At 32.2% G+C, this 12,729-nt stretch overlaps 1 protein-coding gene across 1 annotated transcript in view; it reads right to left on the bottom strand.

Annotated features, from left to right (window-relative positions):
• LOC6043514 (protein FAM117B) overlaps nucleotides 1-12,058 on the bottom strand; it is a 33,490-nt gene extending 21,432 nt beyond the window's left edge. The window contains exon 1 of the mRNA XM_001859433.2: nucleotides 11,355-12,058. Coding sequence (XP_001859471.2) covers nucleotides 11,355-11,583 — 229 coding nt within the window. The 5' untranslated portion in view covers nucleotides 11,584-12,058. The remainder of the gene's footprint in view (nucleotides 1-11,354) is intronic.
• Between the last annotated feature and the right edge of the window lie 671 nt (nucleotides 12,059-12,729).

Raw genomic sequence — 12,729 nt, 5'->3', positions numbered from 1 at the left:
AATAATTTTAATAAAATCCAAGAATTTTAGGAAGCTACGAAGAAAAACTCCAAAAAATAAAATAATGAAATTCAAATATAATTCAACTAGGTTTTTTTTTTTAATGAAATCAAGATATTCAGAAAAAAATGTTAACACCATAGAAATTCTAGAAATGTTATATATCTAAAAATTCATTTGAAAGCACTTCAAATATACTTTCCCAAATTGCCAAATTAAAATAGGAAATTTATCTGCATTTTTGTAACTGCAAATTTAAATTCAAACAACAAAACATTACTTCTTCACTAACTTGATAGGTGCTATCGAAAAAGTACTTTGGTTATGTTTTTGGAACACCATGCACGTATAGCAGTCTTGTGAGCAAATCCGTAAAATCTATGTTGACGACATCTCTCAAATTATTACCGATGTCTTTGTGCTCTCATAATCAAATTTACTGAGGCAACGATACAACGTTGTCGATTTTGATAACTTTTGTATCGAAATCCAGAAAATTGTGAACGATTTTGCTCAGAAAATGTCACCCAAATTGAAAATAGCAAATGTGTTTGAACATGGATTTTACGATTTTTACAGATTTTTTGTGTCTGTTGTTATGTACAAACAATGTTTCAGATTTAATTTTTTTTTTTATATTTCTGTGAAATTTTATTTTCGATATTTATAATTAGAATATTTCTGGGGGGAGGTTCCATGTATGGGCTGCCCCCCTTGCTTAATTTTGAGGGGGGCAAAAAGTACCGTGCCCCTCCAGAGCCGGCGCCCTTGTGAGAACTATCTGTGCTCGTTCCGCAAACTTCTCAAATGCCCCTATCATGCTGATCAATATCGGCGCCAGCTACGAGCAGTGGTAGATTCACTGCGAAGTGGATAGGAATGTTAGTCCGATACTTGAGTGATAGAGACCGCGTAATTGATTGCATCTCCGACAATGTATCACATGAGCTTTGAAGGGGGTTAGTAAGATGGGTTAGTATGAGGTCAGGATTAGGGTGGTTCACGGACATATGAAAAAGACAAAAGTGTTCAATTTCGTTTGCATCAGCAGTTCTATGACCCCAGAAGCTAGCCTGAAAAATTGAGCTTAAGGTTAGTTAAGTTAAGGTTTAGTTGCTCCAGTTTTGATCTGAAGTTAGAATGGAATTTCAATAAATGTAATTGATTTATTTTTCACTTTTTAACACTTCTTCTAGAAAGTTTTGCTCAACCCGATAAAATGTTATCATCCAAGAGATTTCTGTTAGGTTTTGATCCAGTGAACAACTTTGTAGAACATCGCAAAGCGCTAGGAATTCATCCCAAAAAATACAGGTTAATTTTTGAGCATGTTTTTGAATTTTGCCGAAAAAAGCAAACTTCAAAAAATATCCTGTATCTTTTCGAGATCAATTCCTAGCACTTTGTGACGTTCTACAATGTTGTTTCCCGAATCAAACTCTATATGAAACTTATGAATAGGAAAATTTGACAGTATTTTGGTAAATTTTCTATGAGAAGATGTAAAAAGTTACAATTCTGCATAGTAAATTGATTCATGTTCCATACTAACTTCAGATCAAAACCAAATAAGCTCAATTTTGCTGGCTAGCTTCTGGGGTCATTAAACTTTAACATTCCGGTTGATGCAAAAGAAAATTGAACACTTTTGTCTTTTTTATATAACCGTGAACCACGCTAGTCAGGATTCACGAGTGGCAGTGATGTGACCATGTAGAGTTATCTATAGATTTCTTCGTAAATTCTTAGATTTAGCTTGAAAGCTTCCCAATTCGGTTCACCAAAGCAACTTTCTGTGGAGTAGTTTCATTTTATTCTCAGTGTCCAATTTCTTTTTTGTTTTTTTTTTTTTTTTTTTTTTGAATCAATTGGTGTCTTGGGCAAAGTTTTAGGTATTGCTTAACCAGGGATGCCAGGTACACAGATTTGTCTGTGTTTCACAGACTTCTGAAGTTGTGTCCACACATTTTGCGATGCACAGACAAACACAGACTTTAAATCTGACACAGATATACACAGATTTTTCAAAAACGGAGCGAACATTCGATTTTTGGCAGCCTGCAGGATGGTTTTGACAACACTCTCTCCCCCAAAAAATTTTTTTTGACTGTTCCAAAGTAACATATAGCTCAAATAAAAGTGAGCAAGCAACTCTCCATTGTTGATGTATCTAATGTTGATTTTATAGCGGAAAACATAAAAAATGATGAGTATTGGCCGTACCTCAAAAGATGGCATTTTTTGTCATCCAAAACATATTCAAAAACGAGAATATTAAAAAATTGTCGTGGACAATTTCCATACAAAACAAATCTTTTTTTTATGGACCGTGGATAATCGCTGACCCCACTCCCCTTCCCCTAAGGTGTCCACGTGGTTTATGGATGATCCCTAAGATGTTTGGATCAATTTCAACTATAATAAGTGAAATGGTATCGTGAATAACGGGCAAAAAGAAACTTATCGGACGTGACATAAATGCGGTCCAGACTAGATTATCTGAAGCCTCGATTATCCGATGTTTCGATTGTCCGAAGCCTCGATTATCCGAAGGACTTCGGATAGTCGAATCACGAACATTAAAGTTTTTTTTTCATTTTTTTATTCTTTTTAGTTTTTAACATCAAATTCGAGTTCTGCGACCCCATTTTAGTCAAATTTGAATAGTTGATTGTCTATTAAATAATGAAATGCATTTTTCCAATACTTTGTCACCGCCATATTGGCCGCCATCAAGGATTTTAAAATTCTAAACCACTTAAGTAGTGAAGGGGTAAGCTCGACAATAAAACATAATGGAACGGAACACATTTTTATTTCGATTATCCGAAGTGTTTTTTTTTCGAAGCCTTCGGATAATCGAGTCTGGACTGTATTCGTGTTTCAAGCATAGAAAAATGCCTGTCGAATACAACCGGGAGTCATCTGATTGATTGAAATTTAGGTCGTCAAAATTGGGGTCTCAAAAAGGACTTTTTCGATGGTAGAAGGTTCCTGGTGGTCATACTAGCCAAATTCTATTTAGAAATGCGGAAAGAGGATATTCTTAGCAATAATTTGAGACCCGGAGAACTAGGTTTGGTCATAAACTGGATTTTGACCACCAATGTGATGGCTTGGGTTTTAAAAATTAAATTCTTTAAGTATTTAAGTAGCCACCCTGCAACCTTCACCACAGCTAACGTCACAGCACTCTTCCAGATATCTTAAGGGAATCAGCAAAAGACTTTCCATCTTCGATAAACCCCACTAGATTAGCCCTGGTCCTGTGTTCTGAGCTTCTTAGCATCTTCGAGTTTTCACATTCACCCTTTGAAAGAGCCCTCAAACATCATCTTCGAACCTTCGAACCGCTTATCACCGCAGCAGCATGTCTAAGAGAGCTCCTGCTCCTCGGAACAAAAGCCCCCTCGAGTGCCAATTCACTTTTTCCCGGCAGTCGTCGCGCTGTATTACACGCGCACTCATTCACAGTTTGCACTCCGTGTACGTCGTACACCTACTATTATGCAGAGCAGCGAATTTGTATGAGTGTGCATTGAATAGTGTCCTTGATCTTCAAACAAGAGCGCGGTGCAATCATGGCATCGAACGAGAACGGCGCGTCCCTGGTCCCTGCCCGGTCTGGGTCTATTTTTATCCTCTCGTCGTCATCGTCGTCGTCCTAGTCCTGGGTTTGTAGGGTTGCATTCCCCGGCCGGCGTTTCGTACGACCCCACTCCCCCCGAGCAGAGAAATCCGCGCAAACTCTTACAAATGCGCTTATGCTCAACCCTCCCTGTTTTGCAGAGAGTTGCAAGTATTTGTGCAGCAGTTTGCGCAGAAATGTGCATTTCGATAGCATCCTCCATCGATGTGTGGGTGAGTTTTTGTGTGTGGCCTTCTTCCGCGTTTGATATCGCGGTACTTCTCTCAACACTGCATTTGAAATATGCATTAAAAGTGCATCCCTCAACCCAAAATCACCCTTCATCACTTTGCCGCAAAGGACTTCCACCGGCCGGCTTTCAATCGGTTTTGTCGTCAAATCAAAAAATAGTAACAAAAGTGCTTTAAAATCTTTTGAATTTTTGAACCGAGGTAAAATTCATAAACTTTCTAAAAGATTACTACTTTTTGTACAACAATCATCAATCCAATCTCGCCAATCTCATTCCAGACTCGATTCTCGAAGCCACGATTATCCGAAGCTCGATTATACGAAGGTTTGTTTGGGACTTCGGATAGTCGAATCATGCACAAAAAAATAAATTGTTTTTGCCTTCCTCACTTTACTGAGGAAAGACTATAAAATCACTCGAAAAATGAACTTCTCAATTAGACCTCCTAGACCCACCTTCATGTATACCTATCGACTCAGAATCAAATTCTGAGCAAATGTCTGTGTGTGTGGTGGGATGTTGATCAAAAAATTGTCACTCGATTATCTCGACTTAAGTCCGGAAGATTGTAAAAAGGGTGGTTTTTGTAAGAAAACCCGTCATGCTATACATTTTCAGAAAGGTATTTAAAAGACCTTTCCAACGCGTTTAAGACATTGACAGGGTTGTTACGGAGAAGTCGAAAAAAAATCCGCGCCAAATCCGCGCCGTCCCAAAACCCAATCCGCGCCATATTAACAAAAATAATTTCACGACAAACATACAAGAGAGTTTTTTGTGAATTAAAAAAAATATTTTGGAACAAAAATCAAGAGATCCTACAAAAGGAACACAACAATCACAAACGATTAAATAAAATTTTATTCAATAAATGCAATTTTATATCAAGAATAGCCACATGAAGCCGAATCTCTGAACGCAGAATCTTGAAACGAAAATTTTATGGACAAATTTATTTTTGCTAGGATGAAGTAAACCAGAGGGAAAAGCCGTAACAATAATTTTGGCAAAAAGAGAAATTCTAAATATGAATGAAAATATTTTGAAATATAAATATGAAAAATAAAAAAAATCAGAAATTTATGGAGTGAAAAAATCTTAAAAAATCATAAATCTAAGGATTTGAAAATTTAAACACAGTTCGTACTTGATGATTCTCGCCAAAGAGTCGCTCATAAAAATCGAACCACCAAATTTGTATTATTTAATTAAGAATTTAATAATTTAAGAATTTAAGAATTTAAGAATTTAAGAATTTAAGAATTTAAGAATTTAAGAATTTAAGAATTTAAGAATTTAAGAATTTAAGAATTTAAGAATTTAAGAATTTAAGAATTTAAGAATTTAAGAATTTAAGAATTTAAGAATTTAAGAATTTAAGAATTTAAGAATTTAAGAATTTAAGAATTTAAGAATTTAAGAATTTAAGAATTTAAGAATTTAAGAATTTAAGAATTTAAGAATTTAAGAATTTAAGAATTTAAGAATTTAAGAATTTAAGAATTTAAGAATTTAAGAATTTAAGAATTTAAGAATTTAAGAATTTAAGAATTTAAGAATTTAAGAATTTAAGAATTTAAGAATTTAAGAAATTAAGAATTTAAGAAATTAAGAATTTAAAAATTTAAGAATTTAAGAATTTAAGAATTAAAGAATTTAAGAATTTAAGAATTTAAGAATTTAAGAATTTAAGAATTTAAGAATTTAAGAATTTAAGAATTTAAGAATTTAAGAATTTAAGAATTTAAGAATTTAAGAATTTAAGAATTTAAGAATTTAAGAATTTAAGAATTTAAGAATTTAAGAATTTAAGAATTTAAGAATTTAAGAATTTAAGAATTTAAGAATTTAAGAATTTAAGAATTTAAGAATTTAAGAATTTAAGAATTTAAGAATTTAAGAATTTAAGAATTTAAGAATTTAAGAATTTAAGGATTTAAGAATTTAAGAATTTAAGAATTTAAGAATTTAAGAATTTAAGAATTTAAGAATTTAAGAATTTAAGAATTTAAGAATTTAAGAATTTAAGAATTTAAGAATTTAAGAATTTAAGAATTTAAGAATTTAAGAATTTAAGAATTTAAGAATTTAAGAATTTAAGAATTTAAGAATTTAAGAATTTAAGAATTTAAGAATTTAAGAATTTAAGAATTTAAGAATTTAAGAATTTAAGAATTTAAGAATTTAAGAATTTAAGAATTTAAGAATTTAAGAATTTAAGAATTTAAGAATTTAAGAATTTAAGAATTTAAGAATTTAAGAATTTAAGAATTTAAGAATTTAAGAATTTAAGAATTTAAGAATTTAAGAATTTAAGAATTTAAGAATTTAAGAATTTAAGAAATTAAGAAATTAAGAATTTAAGAAATTAAGAATTTAAAAATTTAAAAATTTAAGAATTTAAGAATTTAAGAATTTAAGAATTTAAGAATTTAAGAATTTAAGAATTTAAGAATTTAAGAATTTAAGAATTTAAGAATTTAAGAATTTAAGAATTTAAGAATTTAAGAATTTAAGAATTTAAGAATTTAAGAATTTAAGAATTTAAGAATTTAAGAATTTAAGAATTTAAGAATTTAAGAATTTAAGAATTTAAGAATTTAAGAATTTAAGAATTTAAGAATTTAAGAATTTAAGAATTTAAGAATTTAAGAATTTAAGAATTTAAGAATTTAAGAATTTAAGAATTTAAGAATTTAAGAATTTAAGAATTTAAGAATTTAAGAATTTAAGAATTTAAGAATTTAAGAATTTAAGAATTTAAGAATTTAAGAATTTAAGAATTTAAGAATTTAAGAATTTAAGAATTTAAGAATTTAAGAATTTAAGAATTTAAGAATTTAATAATTTAAGAATTTAAGAATTTAAGAATTTAAGAATTTAAGAATTTAAGAATTTAAGAATTTAAGAATTTAAGAATTTAAGAATTTAAGAATTTAAGAATTTAAGAATTTAAGAATTTAAGAATTTAAGAATTTAAGAATTTAAGAATTTAAGAATTTAAGAATTTAAGAATTTAAGAAATTAAGAATTTAAGAATTTAAGAATTTAAGAATTTAAGAATTTAAGAATTTAAGAATTTAAGAATTTAAGAATTTAAGAATTTAAGAATTTAAGAATTTAAGAATTTAAGAATTTAAGAATTTAAGAATTTAAGAATTTAAGAATTTAAGAATTTAAGAATTTAAGAATTTAAGAATTTAAGAATTTAAGAATTTAAGAATTTAAGAATTTAAGAATTTAAGAATTTAAGAATTTAAGAATTTCGTTTTCGTTTTCGTTTTACGGAGCAAGGTGGGGGGCGCGGCCTCAAGTCAGTCCAAGTCCGGTTTCTTGTGGAAAAAGGGTAGTGGCCGAACTAGTATTGCATACCAAATGAACACCACCGGAAGATATAGGGGATCGGGAGGGGGAAGGTGAAAGAAAATTAGTGTAGGTGTGAGTAGTAAGAATTTGGATGACTTGAGCAGTTACGTTAATCTAACTTTAAAACTGAATATAGGAAATCTGAAATTATGATTCAATCAAAAACTCAATTGAGATTTATACAAAGGGAACCTATGATGTATTTCAAATCTAAAGGTAATCAAATAAATTAACTGGAAAATGAAAGATAAAAACTAACTTGTCAGGGGCATTTTTTCTGGACCCCGTCCTGTCGCGTCCGTCAGTAGTCTTGTCGTACACTGCAACTAACTTTAATTTAACTAATCATTTATGTCCAATTATTCATTTCAGAAAAACTAACTAACTTGAAACAACAACCTCAACAAAACTGTCTGAAAGTAACTTAAATCTCAAATCCTCGAAATTTTAATTACAAAGCCAAACATTTCTTTGCCTATTTTTAAAACCTGTCTTGCTGCTTCCAAAAACAATAAACATTAATGAAACGTTCATATTTTGCAAGTTGAACACTCGTTGTTAAGACGAATATTTCGTGCCTTCCATTTCATTAGGGCACACAAGCTCTGCAAACAAGAGTGTATCCCTATCATATATCTTATGTAATTTGAGTGAAAGAGACACAATCCTGTTCACACCTGTGTGTCCTTTTGAAATGTTAGGCTCTATTTGATCGTCAAAACTCCAGTAGATCCTCGATTCGCAACAATGATCGATACAACCATAATCCGAAAACCGTTAGTTCAACAGATTAACGAATTTTGTCCGATATCATTTCATTATTGATTGATCGATACTCTATGGATTTTTGACAATTCAGAATGGTTAGTATACCACTTCAATTGAAATCAGAAATTCTGATAGCATTACTAAACTGGCTTACACATAACTGAAGTCTGGAATTATTAAACAACCTAGAAAAAGTTACAAAAAAACTAACTATTCCTCCCCATTATCAAACAGTTTTAAACCTGTTTCTAACAGATTTTACGAACAAGAATATTGAGACTCGAATAAAAAATTTCAATATCTTGTAATTTTATATTTTATAAAAGCTGTGATTTCTATCAACACAAGTATATAAATATAAAATAAATGTGTGATATATATCAACATCGGAAACCATCTTGGCAAATAGCCCTGAAACGACGGCAACGTGTGGTTCCATCTCCAGGGAAGAATTTAAGAATTTAAGAATTTAAGAATTTATGAATTTAAGAATTTAAGAATTTAAGAATTTAAGAATTTAAGAATTTAAGAATTTAAGAATTTAAGAATTTAAGAATTTAAGAATTTAAGAATTTAAGAATTTAAGAATTTAAGAATTTAAGAATTTAAGAATTTAAGAATTTAAGAATTTAAGAATTTAAGAATTTAAGAATTTAAGAATTTAAGAATTTAAGAATTTAAGAATTTAAGAATTTAAGAATTTAAGAATTTAAGAATTTAAGAATTTAAGAATTTAAGAATTTAAGAATTTAAGAATTTAAGAATTTAAGAATTTAAGAATTTAAGAATTTAAGAATTTAAGAATTTAAGAATTTAAGAATTTAAGAATTTAGGAATTTAAGAATTTGAGCATGTAGGTATTTGGCCTAATCTACCACCTATCTATCATTACATCTTGCCAATCTATTTTTTTTTTCATGTTTTTAATAGTCGCTTTTTCAATTTTTTGCTAGTTTAAACATTTTTTACAATTTTTTGCTGTGTAGAGCGTCCGATTTCCCGAGAAACGAGAATTCCCAGGAAATTTTTATTTATTGAAAATTGTTCTGATCTTGGTTCTGATTAATATTTTGCAACAAAATTGTATAGGACCGCGACTTTATGGGTTAAAATAAGTGTAAAGATCAATTAGCTTGACTGCATTTTATTTTATCTATTTTTTTCTTATTTTAAAAGCTCAATTTTGGAGTTTTAAAAGGTCCAATAAACCAAATTTTCAGTTTTTGCTTTTTGGGTGATTTTAATACCCCTGATTCAAGGCGGTTTCAAAAACACCCAAAAAGCAAAGACTGGAAATTTGGTTTATTGGACCTTTAAAAAAACTACAGAAAAGTACAAAAAATCAAAAAATATCTCAGGTACTTTTTGATGAGAAGTTTTTTTTTGTCAAGGTGTTTGGACAGTGAGTAAAATTAATACATACTTCTAAATCATAAAAAAAGCAAAGCAATCCACTTTAACGACCCCCGGGTCTTTTGTGGTCTCTGTTGCAAGTTTCTGCTCATTTCTAGGCGTCCGAAGATTATGTGTGGTGAGTCACCCAAAACCTCTTTAACGCAAATAGACCGACGTTTTACTTCCCCATCCGATAGAAGGCCAGGAGGATAAGACGGGAATCGAAACCGCGCCCCATAGCAACTAAGAGATCGGCAGTCGAAGCCGCTAACCACCGCGCTACGAGGACCCGACTTCAAAATCATAAAATTTCTATTAAACTTGCCTCTGTGACCAGTTTGAGAGAGTTTGGATGACACATAAAGTTGAAATAAAAAAAAAACATGCAGAAAATAGGTTTTTCAAGACCACAAAACTTTTTTTGAATACTAGGTATTGAACGAATTAAAGTAAGTCTTTTGCACGAAGCTATTTGAAATATTTAGCGGTACCAATTTCAATCCCAGTTGATCAATATAATTTAAAAAGTTAAAAAATATCAACTTTACTTTGGCGGTAAGGGGTTTAAATTGGGTTAAAACGTTTTTTTTTTATTAAATAACACCAATATTTTTTTAAAAAGCTTACCTAAATTGTAATCAGAAACTTACCAACATATTCAAAGAATGTTTACATGGCAGCTGCGGATTTGTTTGCATCATATTTGCTATCTCGTTCTAGCAAAGGTTTTTGTTATGCGTTTTCTAGGTGGGGTTTTTTTTACGGACCGCCTGATATGTTAGTCAACATATTTGTTTCGAAATAGCATTTAAAACAATGATTCTAAACATACTTCTTTTTACTTTTAATTTTTGTATTTTTTAATCAGGCTGAAACTTTTTTGGTGCCTTTGTTATGCCCAAAAAGCCTTTTTGCATCATTAGTTTATCCATATAAATTTCCATACAAATTTGGCAGCTGTCCATACAAAAATGATTTATGAAAATTCAAAAATCTGTATCTTTTGAAGGAATTTTTCGATCGATTTGGTGTCTTCGGCGAAGTTGTAGGTATGGATAAAGACTACACTGAAAAAAATGATACACGGTAAAAAAGGTTATTTTTAATTTAACTTTTTGTCACTTAAATTTGATTTGCAAAAAAAAAAAACACTATTTCATTATTATTTTTATTTTCTTGTATGCTTTAGGCGATAAAAGACATTATAAGAACAGGCAAAAAATCTTTGACCAAGTTATGAATTTTTGAATCAATACTGATTTTTTTTTTTCAAAAAATCGAAGTATTGGTCGCAAATTTTTTTCAACTTAATTTTTCGATGTAAAATCGAATTTGTAATCAAAAAATACTTTAGTGAAATTTTGATAGAGTGCACTGTTTTCAAGCTACAGCCATTTTTAGGTAACAGTTTAAAAACTAGTCTTAGTTAAATACTCATTTTTTTTTTTAAATTAGTGCCCATGTTGGCCTACTTTAAAAAAAAATTAAATGCTGAGAAAATTCTCTATATTTTGCCTTTTTGAACTTTGTTGATACGACCCATAGTTGCTGAGATATTGCCATGAAAATATTTAAAAACAGGAAAATTGATGAAATAAAAAAGAGTGTTGTTGTTATCTCATTTTGCTTCAACGGAAAAAAAATCTAGTTGAATAACTGATTTCAGCAATTGTACAACAAGCTAGCTTACATTGCACAAGCTTCCCAGCCCACTCAAGCTCAAATTATTCCCGGAAAGCCCGGCCCGCAGTCGCGCCGGACGTGCCGAGCCCCATTCATAATTTCCGTCGACTTTGCGGAATCGATTTTCTTTTTGCAAAACAACAAAAATCCATCCTCGCCCACCCTTTCTCTTCCTGCTCCTTCTCGGGACTGTTATCAATGCTCTGAGCACAGGACGACAAGTTGTAAAGAGAAACCATCTCCCACCCACCTCTTTCTTACCTTTATAGGTGAGCGCTTCGGGGCTCCGATTCCCGGACAGCCCGACGACATGTTCCGGCGAAATGTGCCGCAGCGGCGGGGACAGCGTCGCCGACAGGGATTTGGAACCGATGGCGGTGGCGCCACCGGAAGCCGCACAGTGCAGCGAGCCGGAACCGCGCACCAGCAGCGAACTGACCGGAACGAACGCCTTCATCGGTTCGTTCTGTTTGCGAACCCGGCTGGACATTTTGCCACTTTTGCACAAACCGTTTCCGTTTGCTTCTCCTCCTTCAATTCGTCTGCCCTCTTACTTTTTTTTTTGCACACTTGCAGCAATTATAACTTCTCTGTCGTCTTCGGAACCAGAGCAGGAGGGGGTCAAACACGGTGGGGAGAAATCCTTCCTCCTCCGAAAAATCTTCTCCGGTGGCCACTTTAGTCACAAACGCACACACAAACAAGGGCAGCTTCCCCTTTAAACAACACCCATAATTACGATCGAAAAAAAATCCGGGACTCGCACAAACTGTTACATATTCCGACGTTCCGTGGCGCAGGTTCCCGGCGGGAGACGGCGACGCACTCGAGTTTCGATTTTACACACGGTGGCGGACGAACACGGGAGATGAGTCTTTGTTCGCGATTCCGCTGGCTGGAAAGATGGAAGAACGACCGACGAAAGCTCCATCTGTCGACGAGTTTGACAGATCGATGCAAAAAAGAAGGAGGAGATGAAAAATGTCATCGCGCAAAAACAGAGTTAAGAGATGTGAGTCGGCATGTTTGGTTTTTTTTACACTGTTAATTTTCGTACGTGAGTTTTCCAATGTTTAAATTTACTCAATTTTGGGTAATGTTTTTCAACTCAGGGTTATAGAGCTTTATGACGTTTCGCGTACACACACTAGCGCACCATTTGATTTTGCTGGCCGGACAAAATTTAACCTCAATCTTTTTCGTGTACTTACACGCAATACATGCGCAAGTAGATAACTCTATTTATGACGAAGAACTTCATGATCCGGTAACTTGCAGTGAAACTACCCAGCTGTCATGATGCAAACAATGATCGAGCTCGAGCTGTCACAGCCCTTCGAAGTATGCTGGCTGACATATCGAGTGGTCAGTAAAAAAAAGTAACTATAAGTCGCCTGACAATAAACTTTTGCTAGAAAGAGATTGGAAATTTGATGCAAAACAAACGCCCATCTGCCATGTAAACATGCTTTGAATGTGTTGGTACACACAATGAAAAAATACTTTAAATTTAAAAAGCTTGATCTTTGGATTAAAAGCACGGACGAACAGACATGAAACGAAATTTCAACAAGTGAAGCCAGTTTTTTTTTACTTCTTCTCAGCGCAAACCTGCGCCACGTGATTTCCAACGTAA

This window comes from Culex quinquefasciatus, chromosome 2 (genome assembly GCF_015732765.1).
Source record: "Culex quinquefasciatus strain JHB chromosome 2, VPISU_Cqui_1.0_pri_paternal, whole genome shotgun sequence".
NCBI lineage: Eukaryota > Metazoa > Arthropoda > Insecta > Diptera > Culicidae > Culex > Culex quinquefasciatus.
Note: the sequence above shows the minus strand (reverse complement) of the source record. Positions and strands in the feature narration are given on the sequence as shown.